The sequence below is a fragment of the Loxodonta africana genome, chromosome 20, assembly GCF_030014295.1.
Source record: "Loxodonta africana isolate mLoxAfr1 chromosome 20, mLoxAfr1.hap2, whole genome shotgun sequence".
Classification (NCBI taxonomy): domain Eukaryota; kingdom Metazoa; phylum Chordata; class Mammalia; order Proboscidea; family Elephantidae; genus Loxodonta; species Loxodonta africana.
Genome location: NC_087361.1, coordinates 48,548,733 through 48,574,755, shown reverse-complemented (window position 1 = coordinate 48,574,755; position 26,023 = coordinate 48,548,733). Strand labels below are relative to the sequence as shown.

At 40.8% G+C, this 26,023-nt stretch overlaps 1 protein-coding gene across 4 annotated transcripts in view; it reads left to right on the top strand.

Moving 5' to 3' along the window:
• Positions 1–26,023, top strand: part of APP (amyloid beta precursor protein) — a 295,049-nt gene that overhangs the window by 65,034 nt on the left and 203,992 nt on the right. For all 4 annotated transcript variants that reach the window (XM_064273133.1, XM_064273132.1, XM_064273131.1 and 1 more), the window contains exon 3: positions 16,058–16,187. In XM_064273133.1, coding sequence (XP_064129203.1) covers positions 16,058–16,187 — 130 coding nt within the window. The remainder of the gene's footprint in view (positions 1–16,057; positions 16,188–26,023) is intronic.

Below are 26,023 nucleotides of genomic sequence, written 5' to 3'. Positions count from 1 at the left end.
AATGTGGTCTGTGGTTTCCTTTTGCAGAGATAGTTTCCTTCCTCTGGTAGAAATTGAGAGATTTTGTGGCAAGTATTGGGGAGATGTTGGCCCCTAGCCCAGATTGTCCTCAGTTTCTTTTCACCCAGTTAAGATGCAGGTATCATGATAGACACTCAATAGTAGAGCTATAAATGTACTATGGCTTTAAACCTTCAGTTTTAATATCCTAAGTGATCATGAAGTGTGCTTTCTGAACACATTAAGCAAACTATGTCCCTAGATTGTCTTTTATGTGACCCCATGGTAGTATGTTCCATTGCTGGTTGCTAACGAATTGTACCTTGAGGTAGTTACACCCATGTATGGTGACCTCTTAAATTTTGGTTGAACCTGAGACTTGCTTTAACCAACTGAATGGAGTGGAAGTGACAGTGGGCCAGTTCTGGTTCTAAACCTTAAGAAGGCCTGGAATTGTCTTCTTTTGTACTTTAGGAAGCCAGGCACCACATAAGAAGTTCACCCTCCCTAAGTGTTAGGGATTGAATTATGTCCACCCAAAATGTGTGTCAACTTGGCTAGGTCATGATTCCCAGTATTGTGTGGTTGTCCACCGTTTTGTGATCTGATGTAATTTTCCTATGTTGTACATCCTAAACTGTATGATGTTCATAATTCAGGATTAGAGGCCGTTAAGTTAATGAGACAGGACTCAAATCTATAGTATTAGGTTGTATCTTGAGTCTGCCTCTTTTGAGATATAAAAGAGAGAAGTGAGTTGGGATGTAAAAGAGAAAAGAGAGTAGAGAGGAGGGGGACCTCATTACCACCAAGCAAGAAGAGCCAGGAGAAGAGTGTGTCTTTTGGACCTGGTCCCTGCACTGAGAAACTCCTAGACCCAGGGGAAGATTGATGACAAGGACCTTCCCCCAGAGCTAACAGATAAAGCATTCTCCTGGAGCTGGTGCCCTGAATTTGGTCTTCTAGCTTCCTGAACTGTGAGAGAATAAATCTCTTTTAAAGTCATCCACTTGTGCTATTTCTGTTATAGCAGCACTAGATAACTAAGACATTGAGACTCCCATGCTTGGCAGATGTCCACTTAGCCATGTAGAGAAGCCCAAGTGGGAGAGATTGGAGGCTCTCAGCCAGCAGCCCTAACTGCCAGCTGTGTATGCAAGGCCAGGGTGGACCTTGCAGCCTTCCTTGAGGTGCTGTAGCTGATGACACCACTTGAAGAATTGCCCGGTCAGCCCACAAAATTGTAATTCTAAATTATTGTGTAGTTTTTCTGATGTTAGCTGCTGTCAAGTCTGCCCCATACACAAAAGGATTAGACCGTTGTGGTCCACAGGGTTTCCACTGGCCTTTCTTCCTCATCAGTCCTTAGTCTGGAAGCTTCTTTGAAACCTTCTCATCATCATAGCAACGTAGAAGCCTCCACTGACAGGTGGGTGGTAGCTGTGCATGAGGTGCATTGGCCAGGAATCAAACCTGAGTCTCCTTTGTAGAAGGCAAGAATTCTACCACTGAACCACTACTGCCCTCTGTTATATGGCAGCTACCCTCTAATATGGTCCCCAGTGATCCTTATTTCCTGGTATTCACACCCATGTATCGTCTTCTCCCACAGGGCTGAAATGCAAAAACAATAAGATATTGCAGAAATGATGGTGTATGAGGCTCAGTCATAAAAAATATGTGGCTCTTGTCTTCATGGATCACTTGCTATGGGGAAGCCAGTTGCCATGTCATGACGACAGTCAAGCAGCACTGTGGAGATACCTATGCAGTGAGGAACTGAGGCCTCCTGCCAACAGCCAGCATTAGCTTGCCTGGCATGCAAATAAGCTACATGGAAGTAGATCTGGTAACCTAGTCAAGCCTTCATGGGATCTAGCTGACATCTTTATTGCAACCTCTTAAGAGTTAGGATCACCCAACTAAGCCATGCTAGACTCCTGACCCTCCCAAACTGTGTGACATAATGATATTTATTGTTTTAACTGGTTAAGTTTTAGGGTAATTGTTAGGCAGCAATGGATAACTTTGTTGTTGTTAGGTGCCCATGAATCATACTGACTTATAGTGACCGTATGTGACAGAGTAGAGCCGCCATATAGGGTTTTCTAGACTGTAATCTTTATGGAAACATGTTGCTAGGTCTTTCTCACACAGAGCTCTACTGGATGGGTTTGAACTACCAACTGTTTGGTTAGCAGCTGAGTGCTTAACCATTTGCACAACCAAGGCTCCTTAGCAATAGATAAATAATACAGATGTTTGAAGCTAAGTTTTGGGATAGTTTGTACACAAAATAACACAACAGACCCTCATTTGTACCCCACCCCCCACCCCCGTAGTCCTTTGATAGAACAATTTCCTCTGTTCTATACTAGATAAAGTGCCGCTATCGGTGGAAACATTTTGAAAATAACTATATAAATTATCCATCATTTAACAGCCTAAAGTGACCACTTGCATTAATGAACTCACAGTACCCAAATATTGGCCTAAGGGACTAGAAAAGAAAAAAAAAAAAAAAAAAGGGACTATATAAACAGAATAAAACTAGGATAATAAGCCCCTTGAAACATAAACTAAGGTGAAAGAACAAAAATTAGAATTTTATCTTTCTTTTGAATTAGAGTTTTTTTTTTTTTTTTTTTTTTAAATCAATTAATTTAAACCAAAGGCTTTGGGAAGGGAGAAGAAAAAAGGAAGTATACTGCATCAACTCCGTCTCAGTAATCTTATTTCTTCTCAAAGTCAATGCAGGCAGATTTCGCAAATATTTATCGAACACTGTTGAGGCTAGGGTTTTGTATCTCGTGTTGCTGAGTGCCAAGGTGATGTTTTTGGCTCAGCAGTTTATGGATACACAAAACCAATAAAAACCAAATCCACTGCCATCGAGTCAATTCTGACTCATAGTCGGACCCTATAGGACAGAGTAGAACTGCAGGATTTTCAAGGAGCACCTTGTGGATTCAAACTGCTGACCTTTGGGTTAGCAGACATAGACCTTAACCACTATACCACCAGGGTTTCCATGGATACACAAGTCAATCTAACTGAGAGAGAGTTTAGAAATTTTGAGAGGTGGAATGAGACTGTAAAGCAGAGGGTCTTGATTGTAAATCTGGGGATTTGAGACCTAATTCTGGAAATGAATGGGAGTCATGGGAGGTTCTTAGCATGAGTGTTTGCCGGTGAAGACACTTTTAGAAAAATTAACCTCTGTTGGAGAGTAGGTTGGATTGGGGAGAGAAGGGAACTTGAATCACAAAATGTTAGTGTGTAGAACGAAATGCAAGATAATCCTGCCCATCCCCCTGCTCCACAGATGAGGGGGGATGCCCAGAGATGCTGTGATAAGAGCGGCCCTGGGGTGGAGTGCAGTGAAGAGAACATGAGCTTAGATACCAGACAGACCCCCGTTCAAATCCAGCCTTCACCCTTCCCCAGCTGAGCAATCCAGGAAGGCTGTTTGGCCAACTTGAGACCATGTCTTGCTTTATGTTAGGATGAAGCCAACATGTTTTTCCACAACATGTGGTATAAAAGTTAAATGTTATAAATTAAATGAGAATAAAGTCCCAGCATCGTTCTTTCTCTTACTTTGAAGTGAGAACTTAAAACACAGGCTCCCCTGCTCTGTATCCCTAACATGCAGAGCACCTCGTGCAAGTTAGGAACTCGTGTTTGTGGCAATAATAGCATACATACCCCAAGGAGCAGGTCTGTGGAGGGAGACCAGGCGTTCAGTTTTGAACAGGTTAAGCTTCAAGTGGAGCCCTGGTGGCACAGCGATTAAGAGCTGCGGCTGCTAACCAGGAGATCCAAAGTTCGAACCACTAGCTGCTCCTTGGAAACCCTATGGGGCAGTTCTACTCTGCCCTTTAGGGTCACTAGGAGTTGGAATCGACTCAACGGCAATGGGTTTTTAGTTAAGCTTCGAGAGTGAGCAGAGATTTCTATCTGAGAAAGTTAACCAATTGCTATATGGCTGATCCTGACTTATGGTGACCCCATGTGTTGTAGAGTAGAACTGTCCTCCATTGGGTTTTTGGGGCTATGACCTTTTGGAAGCAAATTGCCGGGACTTTCTTTCAAGGTACCTCTGGGTCAATTTGAACCACCAACCTTTGGGTTAGTAACCATGTGCTTAACCGTTTGAGCCACTGCCCTAGTTTCTTTTACCTCTTGTTTATTTGTATTGTTCCCAGGGATTCCTCTGGAAAGTTGAACAGGTGGGTGTGGTTTTGTTTATAACCTCTCCTATTAGGTTATGGAAACCCTGGTGGCGTAGTGGTTGAGAGCTACAGCTGCTAACCAAGTGCTCCTTGGAAACTCTGTAGGGCAGTTCTGCTCTGTCCTATAGGGTCGGTATGAGTTGGAATTGACTGGACGGCAGCGGGTTTTGGTTTATTAGATTATGAGTAGACCCTCTTTTCCTGTTTTCTTTTCCGCAGCTAACTACATGCATCCCTTTAACCTTCTTGCTCCGAATGAATGGTTGTTTTGTCTATAAATTAACAGGTTCAGTGAACAAAGCGCACCAGTGCCTGAGCAAGACAAAAAGTGCCTATTAAATGAGCTGCAGTCTGTGTCAGTTGAACAAAACATTTCCTTTGCTCAAGTTTCTACTCTAAAGTATACAACTGAACGTGGGATTCCCAGACAAGACTTGTTTGTTAACCCCCTGCACCTTTTTTATTTTTCACTCTACAAAACCAAAATTAAGATTATATTTTTGAAAACCAGATGTGCCCTTTTTAATCTTAGCAGCTTTGAGGGCATACTGTATACGCGGTGCAATGGCAGAGGCCATGGTACGTGCTTGGCCATTATTATTTTGCTGTACATGACCTTTATGGGCCTAAAATTGACCCACAAATTACAGGTATATACACATTGTGGTTTAGGCATTTGAAAGATTCAAAAATTCATATTAAGTGAAAAAATCTTACATAGAAGCATGGAGCTACCTACGGATATATCTTACGCATATAAAGCCCGATGCTGTTGAGTCGATTCCAACTTATAGTGACCCTGTGGGGCAGAGTAAAACTGCCCCATGGGGTTTCCAAGGAGCAGCTGGTGGATTCGAAGTACTGACCTTTTTAGTTAGCAGCTGTGCTGCTTTATGCGTTAAAAAAAAATCCCAATAACTCGTCGAGTTGATTCTGACTCATAGCGACCCTATATTGACCCTTATGCCTACCATCTGTATAAATATAAGGCTTGCTTGCACAAACCATAGGATTTAGAGCTAAAAGAGATAAAGCCAATTTGGATATTTTGAAATAAGAAAATTAACCATATATTGAGAGAGAGAACAAGAATTTGGGCTATGTGTGTACATACCTGTTTGTGTTTCCATACATGCGTCCTAGCCTGTTTATTTGTGTGGACCCCCCTGCCCTCCTTAGTCTCTCCCCCCAGCTCCCACATCTGAGTTCACATTCAGGGCTTTGGAATCAGAATGATTTATAAATTGAACAAGCTTCTTGGCAATATTTTCCAACCGTAAGGGTATGAATATACGTATATAACAATATATCTTTATAAAAGCGTCAGAAGCAGACTTGGCCAAGTTACTGGGAAGTATGCTGAGGCCCTGCAGCTTTCTTTGCTTTTCTATAAGGCCATCGTTGGGCAAACACTGCTCCTACTTCCCAGTATTGCAGTCGTATCTCAGCACCTTGTTAAGTTGCAAGTAGACAACACCTTTTTTTGGTTTCCATTTCTCTTCCTCAATTAAATTAGAAATCCTGTTTCCAATATCCCCTTTTATTAAAATAATTTCTGTTGAGAACAGTTTCAGATGTGATTTTTCTCTGTACTCCAGAAAATTTTACAGGAGAAAGTGTGTCATTTAAATCTAGAAACAAATACGTCGTCTAGCACATGCTTTGTTTTGGTTTATAGGCTTACGTTTAGTCGTTTAAAACTTGTCATTGATGCACTCTTTGAGTGCTCAGGGATGGCACCTGCTTTGGCTGTCGCATTCTAGCTCCGAGTTCCATCTTCTATAAAAACAGCAATTATGACGCCATCGAGGGTTACGTGAAATGCTACACACAAAACTATTTGCCGGTATGTCTGGCATATAATCAACCCTCAATTATTCTATTTTTTTCTTAACATCCAATTAGGTGGGTTCTTTGAGAAAAAATTGATACGTGCAAGCTTTCAGAAGATGCAGCTCTTCTGTAATTAGGCTGTCTTTGTGACAATTTGCTAGGGAACTTGTCTCTGTTTCATGTCTATACTTACACATGCTAGCTGAAGTCATCCATATACAATTTGGATCTTTTTTTTTTTTTTTTTTTACTTGTAATGTAAATTCAGAACTTTGACTCTCTTTCCCCTGGACAAGTCTTTTTAACTTTTGATTCTTTTTCATGTAAAATTTCGAGCAGGTATCACAGTAGAAAAAATAGTATAATGAACCACCATGCACTTATTACTCAGTTTCAATAATCAGGCATAAGTCCCAGTCCTTCTTGTTCCTGATAACTCTGGAATGCAGGTTCTCTTTTTAACCCCTTTAGGGTCTGCCTTAGGTTCAGCAAGCCCCTGGCGCAGATCTACTGGGCTACCCTTTCACAGAACTGTGAATTCTTTAAGATGAACTAAAGCGTGGCATGGTGTTTACTGACTCCAAGGCTGTAATCGTTACGGAAGCAGAATGCCACATCTGTCCCCCGTGGAGTGGCTGGCGGGTTCGAACCATCGACCTTTTGGTTCTCAGCTGAGTGCTTAACCACTGCACCATCAGGGCTCCTTCTTTAGAGGTTTAAAACACCGTTTTATTTAACACTACGTAATTTCCAGCATTCTTTTCAGAAGAGAAACATCCTTGAGTATTAAGTTAAAAATTGATTTCAAAAAATGAAGTCACGAGAAAGAACAGTAAGCAAATTATTTTTAGGATTAGTAGCAATCCCCATTTACTTGTCCCTTAACTCTGTTTTCAGCTTTTTGTTAGCCACATTGGAGTTTCTGTTCTGGAAATACTTGTGGTTGTTTGGAATTTAGTTATGTTGTAAACCTGATTTGGGGCATTAATCACTTGCCCCAGGTGGCCTGTTCATAAAAGAGACTTATAGTGTTCCCCCATTTGCCGTTAAAGTTGAAAAATGTCTTAATTATCTAGTGCGGCCATAACAAAAATCCCACAGATCGGTGGCTTTAAAGAACAGAAATTCATTTTCTCACAGTTCTGGAGGCTGGAAATCCAAATCAAGGCATCAGAAGTCCTTTCTTTGTGTTTTCCAGCTTCTAGTAGCTTGGTGTTCCTGGGTGCGTGGGTGCGTCCGCCTCCATCATCATGGCGTCTGTCTCCCCAGTGCGTATGGGTCTCTCCTGGTCTGTTTTTCCTTTTTATAAAACGCTAGTCAGAAGGGATTAGGTTTAGAACCCATCCTGCCTTGGTATGACCCTGGTAACATAACAAAAGAAAACCTGTTTTCCAAACAGGGTCACATTTACAGGTATAGGGGCCAGGACTTCAATGTTACTTTTAAAAACCCAACCAAATTCAATACCTAACAGGAATAAAGGAGAGTTTCTCTAGGACTCTGACAACATATGTCTTAAATTCCTTATAACTACATGTTCTTGGCGTCCTTAAATACCATCAACGTCTCTTCTTGTTTTACATTTTTAACAACTTAAATGTCATCTTGTCTGAGACTGATTTACTTTCAGTTTGAAGAGAGACTTTTTAGATACTTTTAAATTTAAAATGAAAATGTTCTGCTGGTGACTAAGTTATAAGGTATTTCTGCAGTGGGCAAAACCACTTAGGCTACCTTCTAATATGGACATAAGATTCTTTACGTGCTTCCACTTTTACTGGTTGTTGGTCTTTTGAAATTTCATCTGCTATTTAAAAGAAAAAAAAAGAAGTTTATTTTATGTACTGATTCATTAGCTTTGGAAGATAAAACGTATTTCTACCACTAGAAAGGAAGTTTGCTTTTAATATTCCTGAACCAGCCAGATAGGCCCTAAGTGAGAACCCGGCTTTTAGTTCTTCCTCAGCTATGTGTTTATTAACAGTAATGAACCGTTTTTATTTAAGATGCTATTATTTGTATAAGTTGTCACATCATAGTTGGACGAGCAATATTGGAAGGCATTGAGTTGCTTATGTTTCTCTGAATAATTATTTAGAGTGTCTTATTTAAGAGAGGAGCCTTGGTGGTACAGTGATTAGGTGTTTGTCTGCTAACTGAAAGGCCAGTGGTTCAAACCCACAGCTATTCCACGGGACAAAGATGTGGAAAGATTACAGCCTTGGAAACCCTATAGGGCAGTTCTACTCTGTCCTATAGGGTCGCTAAGAGTCAGAATCGATGCGACGGCAACGGGTTTTTTTATTTAAGAGTTATATTTATAATGTCCTGTGGAGCTTTTGTTGTGTGCTGTTGACTAGAGTACAACTCATAGCAACCTAGTGGGAGCCCTGATGATGCAGTGGTTAAACGCTAGGCTGCTAACCGAAAAGTCGGTGGTTCAAACCCACCAGCTGCTCTAGGGCAGAAAAGACCTGGTAATCTGTTCCATAAAGGTTACACTCTAGGAAGCCCTATGGGGCAGTTCTACTCTGTCTTATAGGGTCGCTATGAGTTGGAATCAACTCGAAAGCATACAACAACATAGGCGCTTAATGTATGAATATAATACTTACATGAATTCACCAAAAGGTTGGCAGTTCGAATCCACCAGGTGCTCCTTGGGAACCCTCTGGGGCAGTTCTACTCTGCCCTACAGGGTTACTATGAGTCGGAATCGAGCAATGGGTTTGGTTTTCTTGGGTTTATAATGAACGGATTCTGAGATACCAAATAGCTGAACTAGGAATACTCGTTAAATACCACTTTTTGTGCTATCTATCATAGTGTTGGCCTCTGTTGAGGAAATGCAAAAATGAATCAGATATGGTCCTTGCTTGCTTTCAAGGAGTATATAGTAAAACCTTCAAGAGCTGGAACCTGTGTAAGGTGGAAGGTCAAAGGACAACTGAAATATTTGCCACTAAAACAAGCAATAAAAAAGTTGAAAGACTGCACTCTTTCAAAGGTTGAAAACTTTGACTACCTGGAAAAACAAGGCAGTCCCTTTGAGTTGCATCTCCCACAGGTTTCACTGCATATTCTAACAGGCAGGAAGGTAGATGCATAGGTGTAATGGGAGGTAGAACTTGGACAGTGATCAGATGAAGTGGTGGGATAAAGTGCTGAGTGCTCAGAGAACCAAAGAATCAGGGAAGAAGTACAGGTAGTTGCTGATTTATGATGGGGACCTGTTCCAGTGACTCTGTTGTCAGTCAGTTCTGACATAAGTTGAATATCCCCTTTTTTTTTTTCAGTTTGCATTATTATTGCCGTTTATCATCAGTATCTTTATAAATCTGATCTTTGAATGTCTGTGAGTGAACATCTGAGAATAACATCTGCAAATTATACGCTGCCACATTGTATGTAGCACATATTACTAATGATAAAAAACCCAAAACCGTTGCCATCAAGTCGATTCCAACTCATAGCGACCCTGTAGGACAGAGTAGAACTGCCTCATAGAGTTCCCAAGGAGCGCCAAGGAGCACCTGGAGTGCTGACCTAGCCGCCAGGGTTTCCACTAATGATAAGATGTAAAAAAAAACGGGCAGTCGTAAGTGCCCTTTGTGGAAATTCAGAATATGTAGTAAGTCGAGGACTGCCTGTATTGGCGAATGCACATTTGAGCTGAGCTTTTTTCTTGGATTTTACTTAATTGGAAAGGACATAAAGCTACTCAAGTAGCTTAAGTTTAAAAACTTCAGCTTAAGTTTAAGTTTATTGATGTTTTAGGTTTTTATTAAGTCTTAAGCTTATTGAAGGAGCCCCTGGTGGCAGAAACAGTTAAGCACTCAACTACTTACTGAAAGGTTGATGGTTCAGACCCATGCAGAGGCTCCTTGGAAGAAAGGCCTGGCAGTCTTCTTCGGAAACATCAGAACCATGAAAAAAAGCTCTGTAGAGCAAATTCTACACCAAAACACACAGGATCGCCTGCCCTGAATCGGAATGGACTCCACAGCAAATTTTTTTTTTTTTTTTAAAGCTTATTGAGGGGAACAGTGGAATCTATTAGAAGCCAAATGCTAGCCACACCTGGTAAGAATTAGAGGTCACCAGGCAGTCCCTATCTGTTCATCTATCTCTCTGTCTCTGTTTTAAGTGTGGGGCTCTCCCTTGGCCTCACTATCCTCACACCACCACGTTTTCCTTCTTCCAGATTGCTAGTTCCTGTTCCCTGGTGACTTTTTGATATGCATCGTCACTGGCTCTGACTTCACGTGACTTCCGGTCACTGTACCCTTCATTTTGGCTAGAGCCCACAGGTGTCAGCGCAGCACACCAGTCTGCAGGTGCTTTCCCCTGATTGCTGAAGAGTATACCTTCGGAGAGCTGAGGGCTGGGGCAGGGGTCTGGAAGGCTCTCAGAGTCTTAAAACCCAAGATAATGACTCTGGAGTGCCATGGGAAGGTCACCGTGTGCCAGATTGTGTCCTCTGTCCTTTAGCAAAGTGCATTTTCCCTGGGAAGGCGTTGCAATGCATACTTACCGCAGATATGAATGATGCACACTGCGATAAATAAATACCATAAAGCATTCTGTTAGCAGGAGGGGGGATTAACATTACATGACACTGCCAACCCTGTTGGTGTGGCTGCGGGCGGGGACCCTAATGGGCTCGGGCATTTGAAGCGTGCTCAAGGCAATCTTAGCCAAGAGTGTGTTCAGAACACAGTCTGTATATATTTGTACAGTGACTGCTCTGTGTAGTTGTAAACTAGGAAGATTTTTAAGAGCTGAGGATAGTTTAGTCTTCAAGTAGCTAACATAGGCCTGGATTTTCTTCTGCTTTATTTTAAGTATATATTAATATAGCTGTAGTTATCTTTTTGTTTTGATGTTTATTTATCTAAAGGAGCCCGGGTGGTGCAGTGGTTAAAGCACTCGGCTGCTAACGGAAAGGTTGAGAGTTCGAACCCACCAGCCTCTCGGCAGCCCTGCGAGAGAAAGATGTGGCAGTCTGCTTGCATAAAGGTTTACAGCCTTGGAAACCCAGTGACGCGGTTCTGCTCTGTTCTGTAGAGTCACTATGAGTAGGAATCGACTTGGCGGCAGTGGGTTTGGTTTTGGTAGTTGCCTAAAGTCTTTTTTTTTTTTTTACTTTAAATAATCAAGAAAATAGTTGTTTATAATTGAGGTTCACATAAGAAACATTTAGAAAAGGAGGGGACATGAGAGTTGACGTTTGCTAATGCTTGTTTTAGGCGGAAAACACATGCAAATTAAATAGCTCAAGGACCTCAGATAGCCTCATTTTCTATGTTAAGATTTGAGATACTGAAAGAAAAAAAAAAAAAACACAAAAAACCGATGCCTGTAATTAATTATGGTGAAAAGTCAGGGATTTACCTATCCAGGAAGACATTTGAGTGTCTAATTTAATTTTTATTCTTGACTAAAACTTACGAGTTATGCTTTCTTTTTTTCAGTGTGTAAGCACACTTATTTGTCTTTGGTTATAGACTGGAGCTACTTAATAGGTGTGTCAGTAAATGAGTGGCCGTAGAAGCAACCCCTGGTGACCCCATGTGTCTCAGATTAGTACTGTGCTCCATGGGATTTTCAGTGGCTGATTTTTGGAGAAATACATTGCCAGGCCTTTCTTCCAAGTGCTGCTGGCTGGACTCAAACCTCCAACCTTTTGGTTAGCAGCTGAGTGTGTTAACCCTTTACACCACCCAGGGACTCTACTTAATAGGTATATATATAGATAGATCGTATTTGGAATTTTTGTCAGAAGCTTTAATATGTTTTTTCATTGTGTTTTTGGCTTTCCCTAGTTGAGGTTTGCTCACACATGTGGTTTTCACCTAACCTTACTGGGTACTTCAAAATGAGTTTTGTTACTGTGATTGCTGATATTTCTCCTCCTTTAAATAAACCTCCTGATTTCAGGACATCAATAGTTCATCATCTTTGGCAAATCTAAATAACTCCTCATCTCTGAATAAAAGTAGCTGAATCAGGTCAGAGTTACTGCTTCCATTTTAGTGATTGGGGCCACAGGCAAATCACACACGGGATTTATGTGGTTCAAATTTTATGATCTCCACCTCGATCTCCGTATTAACAATTGTCTTTGTCAGCGCTCTGGAGAGAGAAGTTCAAGCACAGGAAGTGGTGGGTATGCCTTCGGTTTCCTGGACGGAACAGGAAGTAAATATTTGGCTGATCATTGAGCTCTAGGGAGAAGCCTTGATTTTAATTTGTCAGAGTAGAAGTGTGCTCCACAGGGTTTTCAAGGCTGTGATAGGTCTTCCAAGGCACCTCTGGGTGGATTCGAGCCACCAACCTTGTGGCTAGTAGTTGAGCATTTAACCAACCATTTGCGCTGTCCAGTGTGTTGAAGAATAACTTTCCTGACACTTACGCCAGGATTCAGATTTAGACACTCCATTTTGTGTTCTCATTGGAGTCCCTGGGTAAAGGTTGGAAGTGCTAGTCTACCCTCAAAAGAAAGGCTTGATGATCTGCTTATGAAAAATCAGCCCATGGAGCACAGTTCTCCTCTGGTACACATAGGGTCACCATGAGTTGGAATCTACTCAGCTGCAGTGGGTAGTTTTGTGTTCTCAAAGCACATATACCCTGCCTTCACGCTTAACACACTGCACCGTGATTGGTGCCTTATTCTTTTTTTGTGTGTGTGGAAAGCTCCCTTTTTTTTTTTTTTTAAATTGTGCTTTAAGTGAAAGTTTACAATTCAAGTCAGTTTCTCATACAAAAACTTAAACACACGTTGTTACATGACCCTAGTTGCTCTCCCTACAATATGACAGCACACACCTCCTCTTCACCCTGTACTTCCTGTGTCCATTCAACGAGTTTCTGTCCCCCTCTGCCTTCTCATCTCGCCTCTGGACAGGAGCTGCTCATTTAGTCTCATGTATCTACTTGAACCAAGAAGCACACTCTTCACCAGTATCATTTTACATCTTATAGTCCAGTCTAATCTTTGTGTGAAGAGTTGGCTTTGGGAATGGTTTTAGTTCTGGGCTAACAGAGGGTCTGAGGGGCATGTCTTCTGGGGTCCCACCAGTCTCAGTCCGACCATCAAGTGTGGTCTTTTTACTAGAATTTGTGTTCTGTATCCCAGCTTTGCCTCGCTCCACCAGGGACTGTCAGGGCAGTCATTGGTGGTAGCTGGGTACCATCTAGTTCTTCTGGTCTCAGGCTGATGGAGTCTCTGGTTTATGTGGCCATGGTGCCTTATTCTTTAGCTGTTTATCCTAGGCCTGGGACTAGGGTGAGGTGAATGAAGCACTCAGGAATCAAGATAAATACAATTAAAAAAATTCAGAGTTAATGCAAAAAATCCATGGTGGACAAAAAAGCAAGCATTTTACATAAAGTCAAGGTCGTGCTGAGCTACCATTGACGTTCATAAACAAAATTCCCTGTACCCATAGCCAGCACTCTGGACTTTATTTATCTTGCTCTGAAACCTGCTTTTTTCCAAGGACACTGCTTCCCCTACAGTCTTCTCAGGTAGTTCTTTTTTCACAGTCTTCATAGCCTTGTGGTTAGAGACGTTCATGTCCTCCTTGCTCCTCATTTTCACTTCCAAACTATTCTTAAGCCACTCACACCTCCTTCTTAAGCCACTCACGCCCACAGCTATGAAGTTGTTGTTGTTAGCTGCCAACCATTCAGCCCATGACTCATGGTGACCCCATGTGCAATGGAACAAAATGTCTGGTCCTGTGCCACGCCTGTGATCAGTTGTGAATCAGACTATTGTGATCCATAGGGTTTTCACTGGGAGATTTTCTGAAGTAGATTGCCAGGACTTTCTTCCTAGTCTGTCTTAGTCTGGAAGCTCTGCTGAGACCAGTTGAACATCATCGCAATATGCAGGTCACCACTGAGAGAGATGCTGTGGGTGTTCCTCGTTGAAGGCGAGAATAATACCACTGAACCACCACTGTCCCCAGCTGTGAAGTCTACTCCTCAAACCAGATTACCACTCCCACCTGGTGGACACTTCTTGTCACCTTGTCAGCATTCCCCTTAAACCCTTGACGATTTCAAATCCTGGCTCTCTGTCATTATCTCTAATACAACTGCTCCTGTCACGATTCTTAACGATTTTAATATCAACCTCTATCATCCTTCCAATATCCCAGTTCCTCAGTTCATTCACCCGCATCAGCCATTCACCCTGATGCCCCTGTTACACCCCGTGCAATTACTGATAACGGCAACTTCTCCAAAACCTTATTTCAGCTGTCAATTCTCCAGATACCACCTCTGCTTGCCGTTCCACTTTCTCTAGTACCTCTACTCCAAAAATTCTCTGCCTCTCCTCCGCCCACCCACCAGGACTTACATGTCATTGATCCTACAACCTTTTAACTGTCTAATCGCTCCCTTCATGTCTATGCTTTCCTCCAGTTTAGTGATTTCATGGCCCGTCACAGTAACTGCCCCCTTGCTTATACTGTCACTACTCTGTGCTTCTCTGTCTTCGTTGTCTCGGTCTGGCAAATTAGCAACCCTGGTGAAATGCCAAGAGTTAGACAAGGAAAAGCCTGTTTTGGAGATAAATTTTTTGTGTTTATATTTTTCTTTCAAATCTTCATTTATAGTTAATAAATACAAATTGACATTTCACAGATGTGTTTATTTTTTAATTTTTATTTTGTTGTTGTTAACAATACATACAGCAGAAGATATACCAGTTCAACAGTTTCTACATGTCCAGTTCAGTGACATGGATTACATTCTTTGAGTTGTGCAATCATTCTCACCCTCCTTCTGAGTTCTTCCTCCCTCATTAACATAAACTCACTATCCTTTTAGGTTCCCATCTAATCTTTTGAGTTGCTGTGTTGTCAGTTTGATCCTATATAGATAGTTCTTAAAATAGCAGTATGCTGGAGGCAGACATTTTGACTAATGAAGCTAAACTGGGAAATCCTGGTGGCGTATGGTTCAGTGCTGTAGTTAAGTTGGAATCCACCAGGCGGTCCTTGGAAGCTCTGTGGGGCAGTTCTACTCTATCCCATAGAGTTGCTATGAGTCGGAACCAACTCAACTCAACAGCCACGGGTATTTTTTTTTTTCTCTAAGCTAGACTACTGTTTGGTTTTAAGAAGACTGAAGAGGATATTTTTGGTTTAAAGTCTAAAGATTATCTTAGGGGACAAATGTATTCTGGTGAACCGAGTTTCACCTTTCTTTCAAGTGCTAAATCAACACTTCGGTTTCCTAAGAACAGAGTCTAGGTAAAGAGCTGTAGTTAAATAGTTATTAAGGGAAGAGATTCATGAGTGCAATTGTTTATCCAAATACCACAGTGATAACTTTTTGATAAATTATTTCTATGTAAATTACTTGGAATAAAGAGAATTTTTATAAAGAAAACCTGTTGTGTATCACATCCTGTATGTGAAATCTTTGTCTAATTAATAAGACACAAGCAGGCTGAATTGAGGTAAAGATAATATCCCCAGGCATATCTACTGTAACATTTATTTAGGACATTACAGAACATCACCCCATCCTAGTTTATTTGACATCAGAAATGACCCCATGCATATTAAGGGTATTCCCCCACCACCTTATTTCTACTTTATCTTCCCTGGAAAACATATTTTTAGCCTGAGTGTGTGCAGTAAAATACATTCAGTCACCTTGCTTCGTATTATTAATGCAATGGCTGTGTGCTTTTATCACTTGCATTTTTTCTTTACACTGAATTTCTTTAGCTTGATCAGAATTAGGGGAGGCTGGACAACCAAAACCAAGCCAAACCTGTTGTCCAATCGATTCCTACTCATAGCGACCCTACAGGACAGAGTAGAGCTGCCTCATAAGGTTTCCAAGGAGCTTGACTCTTAGAGGATAGCAAAAGCTTACAATAATGGCAGCTATTCATTGTACACGCCAGGTAGAAGCTCCTGCCCCAAGTAACAGTTTGTTCTTTCTCTGTGCTCTCCCAGGTCTATCCTGAACTGCAGATCACCAATGTGGTAGAAGCCAACCAACCAGTGACCATCCAGAACTGGTGCAAGCGGGGCCGCAAGCAGTGCAAGACCCACGCCCACATCGTGATTCCCTACCGATGCCTAGGTGAGCGGGCCAGCCCCGAGGCTGGTGTTGATTGGGCTGGTCTTTGGGCACAAAAAGAAAGATGTTCTAATTAGATCAAGTATACAGACTTCTCCTCCTTCAGTGTATTTCCACTCTGTATGGGACCATTGAGGTAGTACTCTGTGCTCTGATAGTATAAGAACAGTATTTCTGAGCCCCCAGGATACTTCTTAAGATTACAGATTCTTGTAATCTGGAACTTCTGAACCAAAATCCCTGTCACTGGGGCCCAGTAATCCTAATTTTACCACATTTCCTAGGTGAGCTGCATGGATGCTGAACGTCTAGAATCATGGAATTGGGGTCTTGTGCGTTTCTTCTTAAAGGCTTCATAGAAGAATGAACCTAATTAACAGCTGGAAAGCACCTGTTTGATAGTAATGTTATGGTAATGACCTGTCTTCACCTTATGTTTTTAACCACAATGGAAGGAGAAACCCTTCAAAAGATAACATTTTACTGACAGATATTTGCAGACCCTGATGCGCAGGATGGAGAGAAAACCAAAAAACCAAACCCGTTGCCGTCGAGTTGATTCTGACCCATAGTGACCCTATAGGACAGAGTAGAACTGCACCATAGGTTTTCCAAGGAGCATCTGGTGGATTCAAACTGCTGACCTTTTGGTTAGCAGCTGTAGTTTTAAACCACTTCCCCACCAGGGCTCCTAGAGACAGGGGGAAAGGGAAAAGCTCATAAATAATTCTTTATTTGAAATATCACGTGAAAGGACCTCCAGTTGCCGTCCAGTTGATTCCAAGTCATGGCAACCCCACGTGGGTTGAAGTAGAACAGTGCTTCGTAGGGTTTTCAATGGTTGATTTTTTAGAAGTAGATCACCAGGCCTTTGTTCTACGGCACCTATGCCAACCTTTTGTTTAAGAGCCGTGTGCATTAACTGTTCGCACCCCCCAGGGAACCCCATATGAAAGGTTAGGAAGGTGTTTTTCTGTCAGGGCTTTGCCATCAGCAGGTCCCAAATTTCTCTTTCATCTTTTGAATAGATTCTGGTCTCCTTTTGTATATAATGTATATAAAAAAAAAAAAAATGTATAAGATATATAAATTCATAGATAAAGGCATTTATAATTCAAGAAGGCAGGTCACTCGTGACATGTCTGGCAAATTTCCCAATTCCAGTTTAGTACCTGGTATTTTTTATTAAATAAGCACATTGACACTAGCTATTCTCCCCCTAGAATCCTTTCATGTTGTAGCTTGAGGCTAGAATTTTTTCTTAGGTTCTTTCCGTCTGAGAAATGTTGAACATGTACTTACTTCCCTTTTCGTTTCCTAACTCCGAGTCTTTGCACATTTCATTAGAATAATTTCATTAGAATACTTTACTTTGTCTTTTCAAGCTGCCCTTTGAAATTTTCTATTCAGCTCTTTTACGTCATCGTTTCTTCCGTTTGCTTTAGTTACTCAACATTTAAAGGCAAGTTTTCATTTTTTCTGACATCCCTTACCTTTTGCTTTCTTCACATATGATGTTCTTGATGTCATTCCACAACTCGTATCGTCTTCAGTCATTAGTGTCCCGTGCTTCAAATATATTCTTGAGGTGGTCTCTAAATTCAGGTGGGGTATACTCAAGGTCATACTTTGACTCTCATGGACTTGTTCTAATTTTCTTCAGCTTCAACATGAACTTGCATGTGAGCAATTGACGGTCTATTCTGCAGTTGTTCCCTGGCTTTGTTCTGACTAATGATATTGAGCTTCTCCATCATCACTTCGCGCGAATGTAGTTGATTTCATTCCTGTGTATCCCATCTGGGAGGTGTATGTGCATAATCGCCGTTTCTGTTATAGAAAAAAAGGTATTTGCAATGAATACTTCATTTAGCTTGCAAAATTCTATCCTGTGGTCTTTGGCGTGGATTCTGTCACCAAGGCCATGTATTTTCCAACTACCAATCCTTGTTTGTTTCCAACTTTTGCATTCCAATCGCCAGTAATTATCGATGCATCTTGATGGCATGTTTGATCAGTTTGAGACTGCAGAAGTTGGTAAAAATCTTCAATTTCCTCATCTTTGGCCTTAGTGGTTGGTGTATAAATTTGCATCATAGTTGTATTAACTGATCTTCGTTGTAGGCATATGGATATTATCGTATCGCTGGCAGCGTTGTACTTCAGAAGAGGTCTTGAAATGTTCTTTTTGATGATGAATGTGACGCCATTACTCGTCAATTTATCATTCCCAGCATAGCAGACCATATGATTATCCTGATTCAAAATGGCCAATACCAGTCCATTTCAGCTCACTAATATCTAGGATATCTATCTTCAAGCATTCTGTTTCATTTTTGACAGCTTTCTATTTTCCTAGATTATAGTTCGTACATTCTACATTCCAGTTATTAATGTATATTTCAATTGTTTCTTCTTATTTTGAGTTGTGCCCATTAGCTAATGATGGTTCTGAAAGCTTAACTCCATCCACGTCATTAAGGTCCACTCTCCTTAGAGGAGGCAGGTCTTCCCCAGTCATATTTTGAGTGTTTTCCAACCTGGAGGGCTCATTTTCTGGCACCCTATCAGACAGCATTCCGCTGCTATTCATACGGTTTTCACTGGTCAACTTCTTCTGAGATAGATCGCCAGGTCCTTCTTTCTAGTCTTAGTCTGGAAGCTCTGCTGAAACCTGTCCACCGTGGGTGACCCTGCTGGTATTTGAAATACTGGTGGCATAGCTTCCAGTATCACAGCAACACGTAACCACCGCAGTATGACAAATTGACAGACAAGTGGTGATTGATTCCTATATAATGGCAAATTTTCCAGAAGTCTCAAATCAAAAGCATTGTCCAAGGTGGGTAAAATAACCAGTGAATATATATATTTATATCCCCAGTCCCAGTGCCGTCGAGTTGATTCCGACTCATAGCGACCCTAGAGGACAGGGTAGAACTGCCCCATAGAGTTTCCAAGGAGCGCCTGGTGGATTCGAACTGCCGACCCTTTGGTTAGCAGCTGTAGCGCTTAACCACTATGCCACCAGAGTTTCCATATATAGCATGCTTATATTTTAGGAAAAGGAATTAAAAACATATGTGTAAAACTCACATACACATTAATCCTTTTAATAATGATAGTCTCATTAATTTTAACAGTTTTTTTTCTATTTCCTTTTTTTCTCCCTTCCCTTCTCCTTCCCTGTCATCCCTTCCTCTGTCCTTCCCTCCTTCTTCCTCTCCCTCCCTTCTGTCCTTGCTTCTTCGCCTTTCCTTGCATCCCTTCCCCTCCCTAGATTTCCTAATCGCTTATCCACAGTGATAGCAAACCTATTATATTTGAATAGGGCATCTGCTGAATTACGTCCTAGGCCAGGCAGTCCATGTTTATTATTTCCAGTTCACAGGCATAAATACTGAGAGCCTGAGTGCCTGGATCTCTTGCGGTAACTCATAAGGCTTGTAAGCAGTCAAATCAGGACTAGAGCCCAGCAGAGTACTCTAGTTTGACTCTTAATCCAGTGTTCCTTGCAGTATAACAAGAAATCTGTATTAGAGCAAATGTCTACCTGATTTAAATTTTAGAGGCAAAGGCTGTTAATTAGAGGTGATAAATAATACTTAAAAAAAAAATCACAATAGGTGTTAATAAAGGAGATACCATGGTACAGGATAAATCTCCATGTAATAATGTGTTCTTTTTTAGAGTCGTAGTAATGACACTGCTTTCAGACTTAGTGAAATTCTAACAGTCACAAGGGTTTCAAATGTAGAACCAAGACATTCATCTTGTCTCACGCTTTCCCCAATTTTTTAGGTTTAGGTAAAGTCTTAGATAACATTCTTACATATTACCTCGCTGCTGGAACAAAGAATTACTGTTTGCCTCTAAAATCTCTCTCTGTATCCAAGTATATCCTTTAGAGATGATTTTACTGTAGGTAATTCTCACAAAGGTGCCATGTAGAAAACAGGATAAGATTGTCTTAAACATTAAGCATATTAAAAATCAAAACGGAGCTTGAAGAGACAAAAATGTCTGTTATGCTTGGCATGCAACCTTCCTGACCTCTTGATCTGATGCAGAATTCAGTGCTACACTGGGTTAATTTTGTCTAAATCATGCGTTTGCCCTGGGCATACTTGCTCTACAGGATCTCATGTTCCTTGTCTAGATGGGGAAAGTGGATTAGGTTGCTGCTGCCACTTTCTTCCCATGGACTGGATGATTTCCCTTGAGGGAAAATCAGCTTTCTCATTTCACCCCTTTCTTTTGGTAATGCCCCTGCAACCAGACTGTATGATCTGTCTTAATCACATCAACATTTCATTAATTGTCTCGTATGGGATTCAAGCACACCATGATTCAAGGGGAATATTTTCTTTGCAAAGTTTTCAGCCTCTTCCCTTTGGAATGAATACCCTTCAGAGTATAGTAGATCCTATTGAAATTGACAGTCTTCAGCTTTGTCTCAGACGAGCAAAAGCGAAGACATAATATAAATGACTGCTGATTTATCGGAACAAAGTCAGGTTAATAGCTTAATCCAGCAGTGGAATTAGAAGTTAAAAAATTGCTTCTTTAAATATCAGTTGATTTCTTTTTACATTCAAGACTTTCTAAACTTGTAAGTGCTGATGACAGGAAACTATTCAGATATGGCCAAATGAGGAATTGAAGGCGTTAACGCCCTGTCTTAATTTTGAATTTTATTGTTTAAGTAAAATTTTAGGACAAACGTGCCTTGTTTTCTAGATTACTGCTTTTTGATGAATTATCTATAGTCAACTTCATTTTCTTTAGTGTGAGGAGGATGTATTTGAACACTGGTAGATATTGTACCAGGATAATTATTTGGATTTTTGCTAGACCATTCTCTTGAGACAAGTCACAGAGAAGAACAGTAGTTAAGAGTGTTACGTAAGACTTCACCTAACTGTGAGAATGGCAGCTGGTGGGAGAACATCACTGTAGACTTTGTCGTTGTTGTTAGTTGCCATGGAGCCAGCTCCAACCCGTACGACTAGATGTATAACAGAATGAAACATTGCCCAGTCCTGGGCCATCCTCATTATTGTTGGTATGTTTGAGCTCATTGTTTTCAGTATTGTGTCCATCCATCTCTTTGAGGGTTTCCTCGTTTTCTTTGACCTTCTGCTTTACCTAAAATGATGTCTTCCATCTTCTAGCACTATATCGGATGGTATTCTGTTGTGATCCATACGGTTTCACTGGCTAATTTTTGGAAGTAGATCTCTAGGCCTTTCTTCCTAGTCTTTCTAAATCCAGAAGCTCTGATAAAACGGTTACCCATGAGCAATCCTGCTGGTATTTGAAATACTGGTGGCATAGCTTCCAGCATCATAGCAACATGCAACCCACCACAGTATGACCAACTGGCAGATGGGTGGTGGGCTGTAGACTTTAGGGATCTGTAAATGGCCAGTCATACCAGCACAGTAATCTAGTGTGATCACAAGGCAGCACTTGTGGCTCCTCCAGTCACTGCATAGATCCCGTGGTTGTTGCATGCCTTTGAGTCAATTCCGACTCATAAAAAGGAGAAGCAAACCTGTTGCCTTCAAGTCAATCCCGAACCATAGTGACCCTATACGACAGAGCAGAACTGTCCCATGGGGTTTCCAAGGAGCAGCTGATGAATTCAAACTGCCTACCTTTAAAAAAAAAAAAAATTTTTTTTTTTACCCTTTGGTCAGTATCTGAGCTCTTAACCACTGTACCTCTCTGACAGGGTAGAACTGCCCCGTAGGGTTTCCAAGGCTGTAATGTTTACAAGAGCAGATCACCAACTCTTTTCCTCCCGTGGGGCAGCTGATGGGTTTGAGTGGCCGACTTTTTGGTTAGCAGCTGAGCACTTAACCCTTTTTTTTTTTTTAATTCTACAACATCATTTTTTTATTACATTTTTTCTTTTTTTATTGTACTTTTAGATGGCGGTTTACAGAGCAAATTAGTTTCTCATTAAACAATTAATACACATATTGCTTTGTGACATTGGTTGCCAGCCCCACAACATGTCTACACTCTCCCCTTCTCACCCTGGGTACCCCGTTACCAGCTTTCCTAGCCCTTCCTGCCTTCTTGTCCTTGTCCCCTGTGCTGGTGTGCCTGTTTAGTCTCGCTTTGTTTTATGGGCCAGTCTAATCTTTGGCTGAAGGGTGGACCTGAAGAGTGACTTCAGGACTGAGTTAAAAGGGTGTCAGAGGCTGAGCGCTTACCATTTTGCCACCAGGGCTCTTTACGAATTGATCCTACTACTTATGAAGTCCTGGGAGATGCTTGTGCTATGGCTGCTCATACACTAGGATGGGAATGATGCTTGAAAAAAAAAAAAAAAAAAAAAAACCCAGTGCTGTCGAGTTGATTCCAACTCATAGCAACCCTATAGGACGGAGTAGAACTGCCCCCTAGAGTTTCCAAGGAGCGCCTGGTGGATTCAAACAGCCGTAGCACTTAACCACTACGCCACCAGGGTTTCCAAAGGAGCCCTTAAAACCCAAAAACAAAACCCTTAGAGAGATGCAAATTCTTGAATGTTCTTTGTTTTTAAGGATTGTCTGCATAATGATCTCATAAAGAATGACCAGAATCACTGGGCATTCCTTAGTCAGGCAATGCTAATCAGCCATCCTTGGAAGACATCAAACTCCTTTTAATGTGATCTCCCATGTGGAACCTTTGAATGTTCCAAGTTAACAACCTTCAAAACCAGTATGTAGAGTCGGGTTTCAACTATGTGAAAGAAAATATGCTTAGAAAAGAGAAATTTTGCCAGTATCTGTATCCGAGCAGTAGTACTACAGCCATTTTTAATTTTATGTAAGCCTTTTTCTTATTGATTTCTATCGTAAATGAGTTGGTTTTATCATCAGGAAAAAAAAAAAAAGACTATGAAATCAGTACATAAAATTGTGTATCTTCCGTTAGTGGTAATGATTTTAAAAAAAGTCAAAAGTCTTGAAAGGACTCACAGAGTGATCATTAATTTATCTAGTGGTGGTTGTGCTTTTATGAGCTTTATACAGTAGTGGTAACTTCCTGTGGGAAAATATATTTTATTTTTTAAAACTGCATGTTGCCAAATTAAACGAAAGTATCTCCATTCTTACTATCTTCAACCAAATTTAAACTAATCACCACTATTTAGAAAGGTCCTTGATCAGGCTTACTTTTTTTTTTCCCCCAAGATTAGATCTGGGAACTGCATTTGTTTCAGGCTGGATTGTTGGGTGTGTACAGATTATGTAATTTTGTAGACTCCTGGGTAGGAGAGGATTGAAGGGTGAGCTTCCTCTTGTTTCGTTAAGCAGGAAAACCTATAAAAATGATTTTCTTCTAGTTGGGTCATCTGTCAAGACCTGGGATTCCGCCTCCTTCCCCCTGCCCAGGCTCCACATTGGCCCTCTTAATACAGACACCAGCTTGATTTGGTTCCTATAGTTTGTGAAGGGAGGTGAGTTGGAAGGATTGATTTTTTTCTCATCAAATTTGGAAAAGAAGAAATTATAATGGCTTTTGTTGACGCTGTCTCCAATCTGGTTGCTGCGTCTTCTCTTTTTAATTATTGTAGTTGCTATTAAGACTTCTTTCTAGGACTTCTTAGCAACTTGTCTTTTATCTGGAATAAGGGTTATAATAGCATGGGGTGATTTTTCTCATTAAATCTTTAATTTTGCCTTTTTCCACTGGAGATATATTCAGGTGTCATTAAGTAACATGAATCATTAGAAAGAAAAACAACTTTTGAAAATTTATTGTCGTGCACAATAGGTGTGCTCCATTGTCAGTATTTTATTAAAACGCAGAGTTTATCCCCTGTAGGTCTTTGGTGAGTGGGAATAGATTTGACGGCAGTGGATTTTGGTTTGCCAGGAAAGAGCATTTCAGGCAAGATTTCAAGGACGGGCAAGAATGGAGACACACTATGGGTACTTAGATAAAATGTGAGCAAAGTCCTGAAGGTCGGGACTTAAAGGGTGTATATAGGACATGGTTCCCTATTTTCAGGGAAAAAAGGTCATGATGAGAGTAATAATTTTTAAAAAGCATTGCTGTTTTTATTCATTTATAACAGATACTACCGTTACCATTTTTAGTTTAACTTTTTTTTAGAGGATTATTTTCAATCTGGCATTGAATACATAAGGAGCCCTGGTGGTGCAGTGGTTAAGTGCTCGCACTAACTAAAAGGTCAGCAGTTCGAACCTGCCAGTTGCTTATGTTGGAGAAAGACTTGGTAGCCTGATTCCGTAAAGATTACAGCCTTGGATACCCTTTGGGTAGAACTTATCTGTCCTATGTTTTAGATCCACTCGATAGCAATGGATTTTTTTTTGAGTTTTTTGAAGGCATACCTTTTTTTTTTCTATGTATGCATATGGTACTCTACTTGCCTTTTGGCAACTAAGCTTAGAATTTTTGAAAGTAGAAAGCTTTTTTTTTTTAAGGCTAATATTTCAGTCATGAAGAATGGTGAGCAGAAACTCAGGAATCCTCTGCTGCTCTGGTTATTCATATTTTGCCATTTTTTTTTTTTTTGGTATGAAATACCAGTGCTGTTTGAATTTAATCAATAATTGTATAAGTGTATTGTAGCTTTCTGCGAGAGCCTGGAATATGAAAAAAAAAAAAAAGATCACCCCCATAGTTTGCGGTTTGCTTTTATAATGAACAGCTAAGCACCTGAAAGGAGACCAGGTGGCGCAGCGGTTAAGAGCTCGGCTGCAGGTTAGCAGTTTGAATCCACGAGCTGCTCCTTGGAAACCCTATGAGGCAGTTCTGCTCTGTCCTATAGGGTTCCTATGAGTTGGAATCAACTCAGCGGCAGTGGGTAAGCGTGTGAAAAACATATTTAGTGTTTAATTTTTTAAGATGTTTTTAGATTACATGCATGTGGATGGACGGATGGATGGATGGATGGATGGATGGATGGATGGATGGATGGATGGATTGATGGACGGACAGATAGAGATAAAAGAGAGACGTCCACAGAAGTAAAAAAAGTCACATGTAACTTAAATTTCATGAGGTCCCATTTCATGTTTCCACGTATTTTACAAAAACAAAAAAATGTCTTTAGATTTAATAACACATCAGCTGAACACGGTGGATTTATGTTATTTTGAGGTTGTAATTTCTCTCTATTTGGCATCAGTCAGATCTCTTGGCCTGAAATTACTTTTATGTATGTGCCAACCAATAAATAGGTGTTCCTTCGTTACAGCTGCAGAATTCAGTCTTGGAAATCATGACCCAGCTTCCATTAAACATCCCAGCTTGCTGTTTTAATATAAATTTAATATGAAGAAAACAGTGTTTCAAGCTAATATCGGGCTGGTGTCTTTTGTCATGGAATTTTCCATTTTAATTTTTTCCTGATGTGACCACAAATGATTACAATGGGGGAATCAAGAAAGCAATTGTCTCTTATCAGAGTTCTCTTTTAGTCTTCCAAGTTTGGAGCATCTTTCTCAAGTGGTGTGTTACTAGCCATCACCCCTGCCCCCAGCAGAAAAAGGAAACGGATTTTCCCTTTTGTCTTTAGGTCTCAATTCTCATTAGGTTATTTCCCAAAACAAATAGCAAACTTAGATCCCATCATGATTTCAGTCTTGATGTTTATCTTCCTAGCCAGCAAATTACGTGCCAAAGGGCTCTAGTAGAAAACACAGCTGTGTATGGAGGATTTGTCCATCCAAGGCGCCATGTTCTGTGCCACATGAATAACTGTAACCAGATAAAAACTTATAAAATGTAAGTTTAGAGCAGTGGGGACACCTATTACTATGGTTCTTGGTTAGGTGGATGGCTTAAATCCAATATTGCAACAGTGG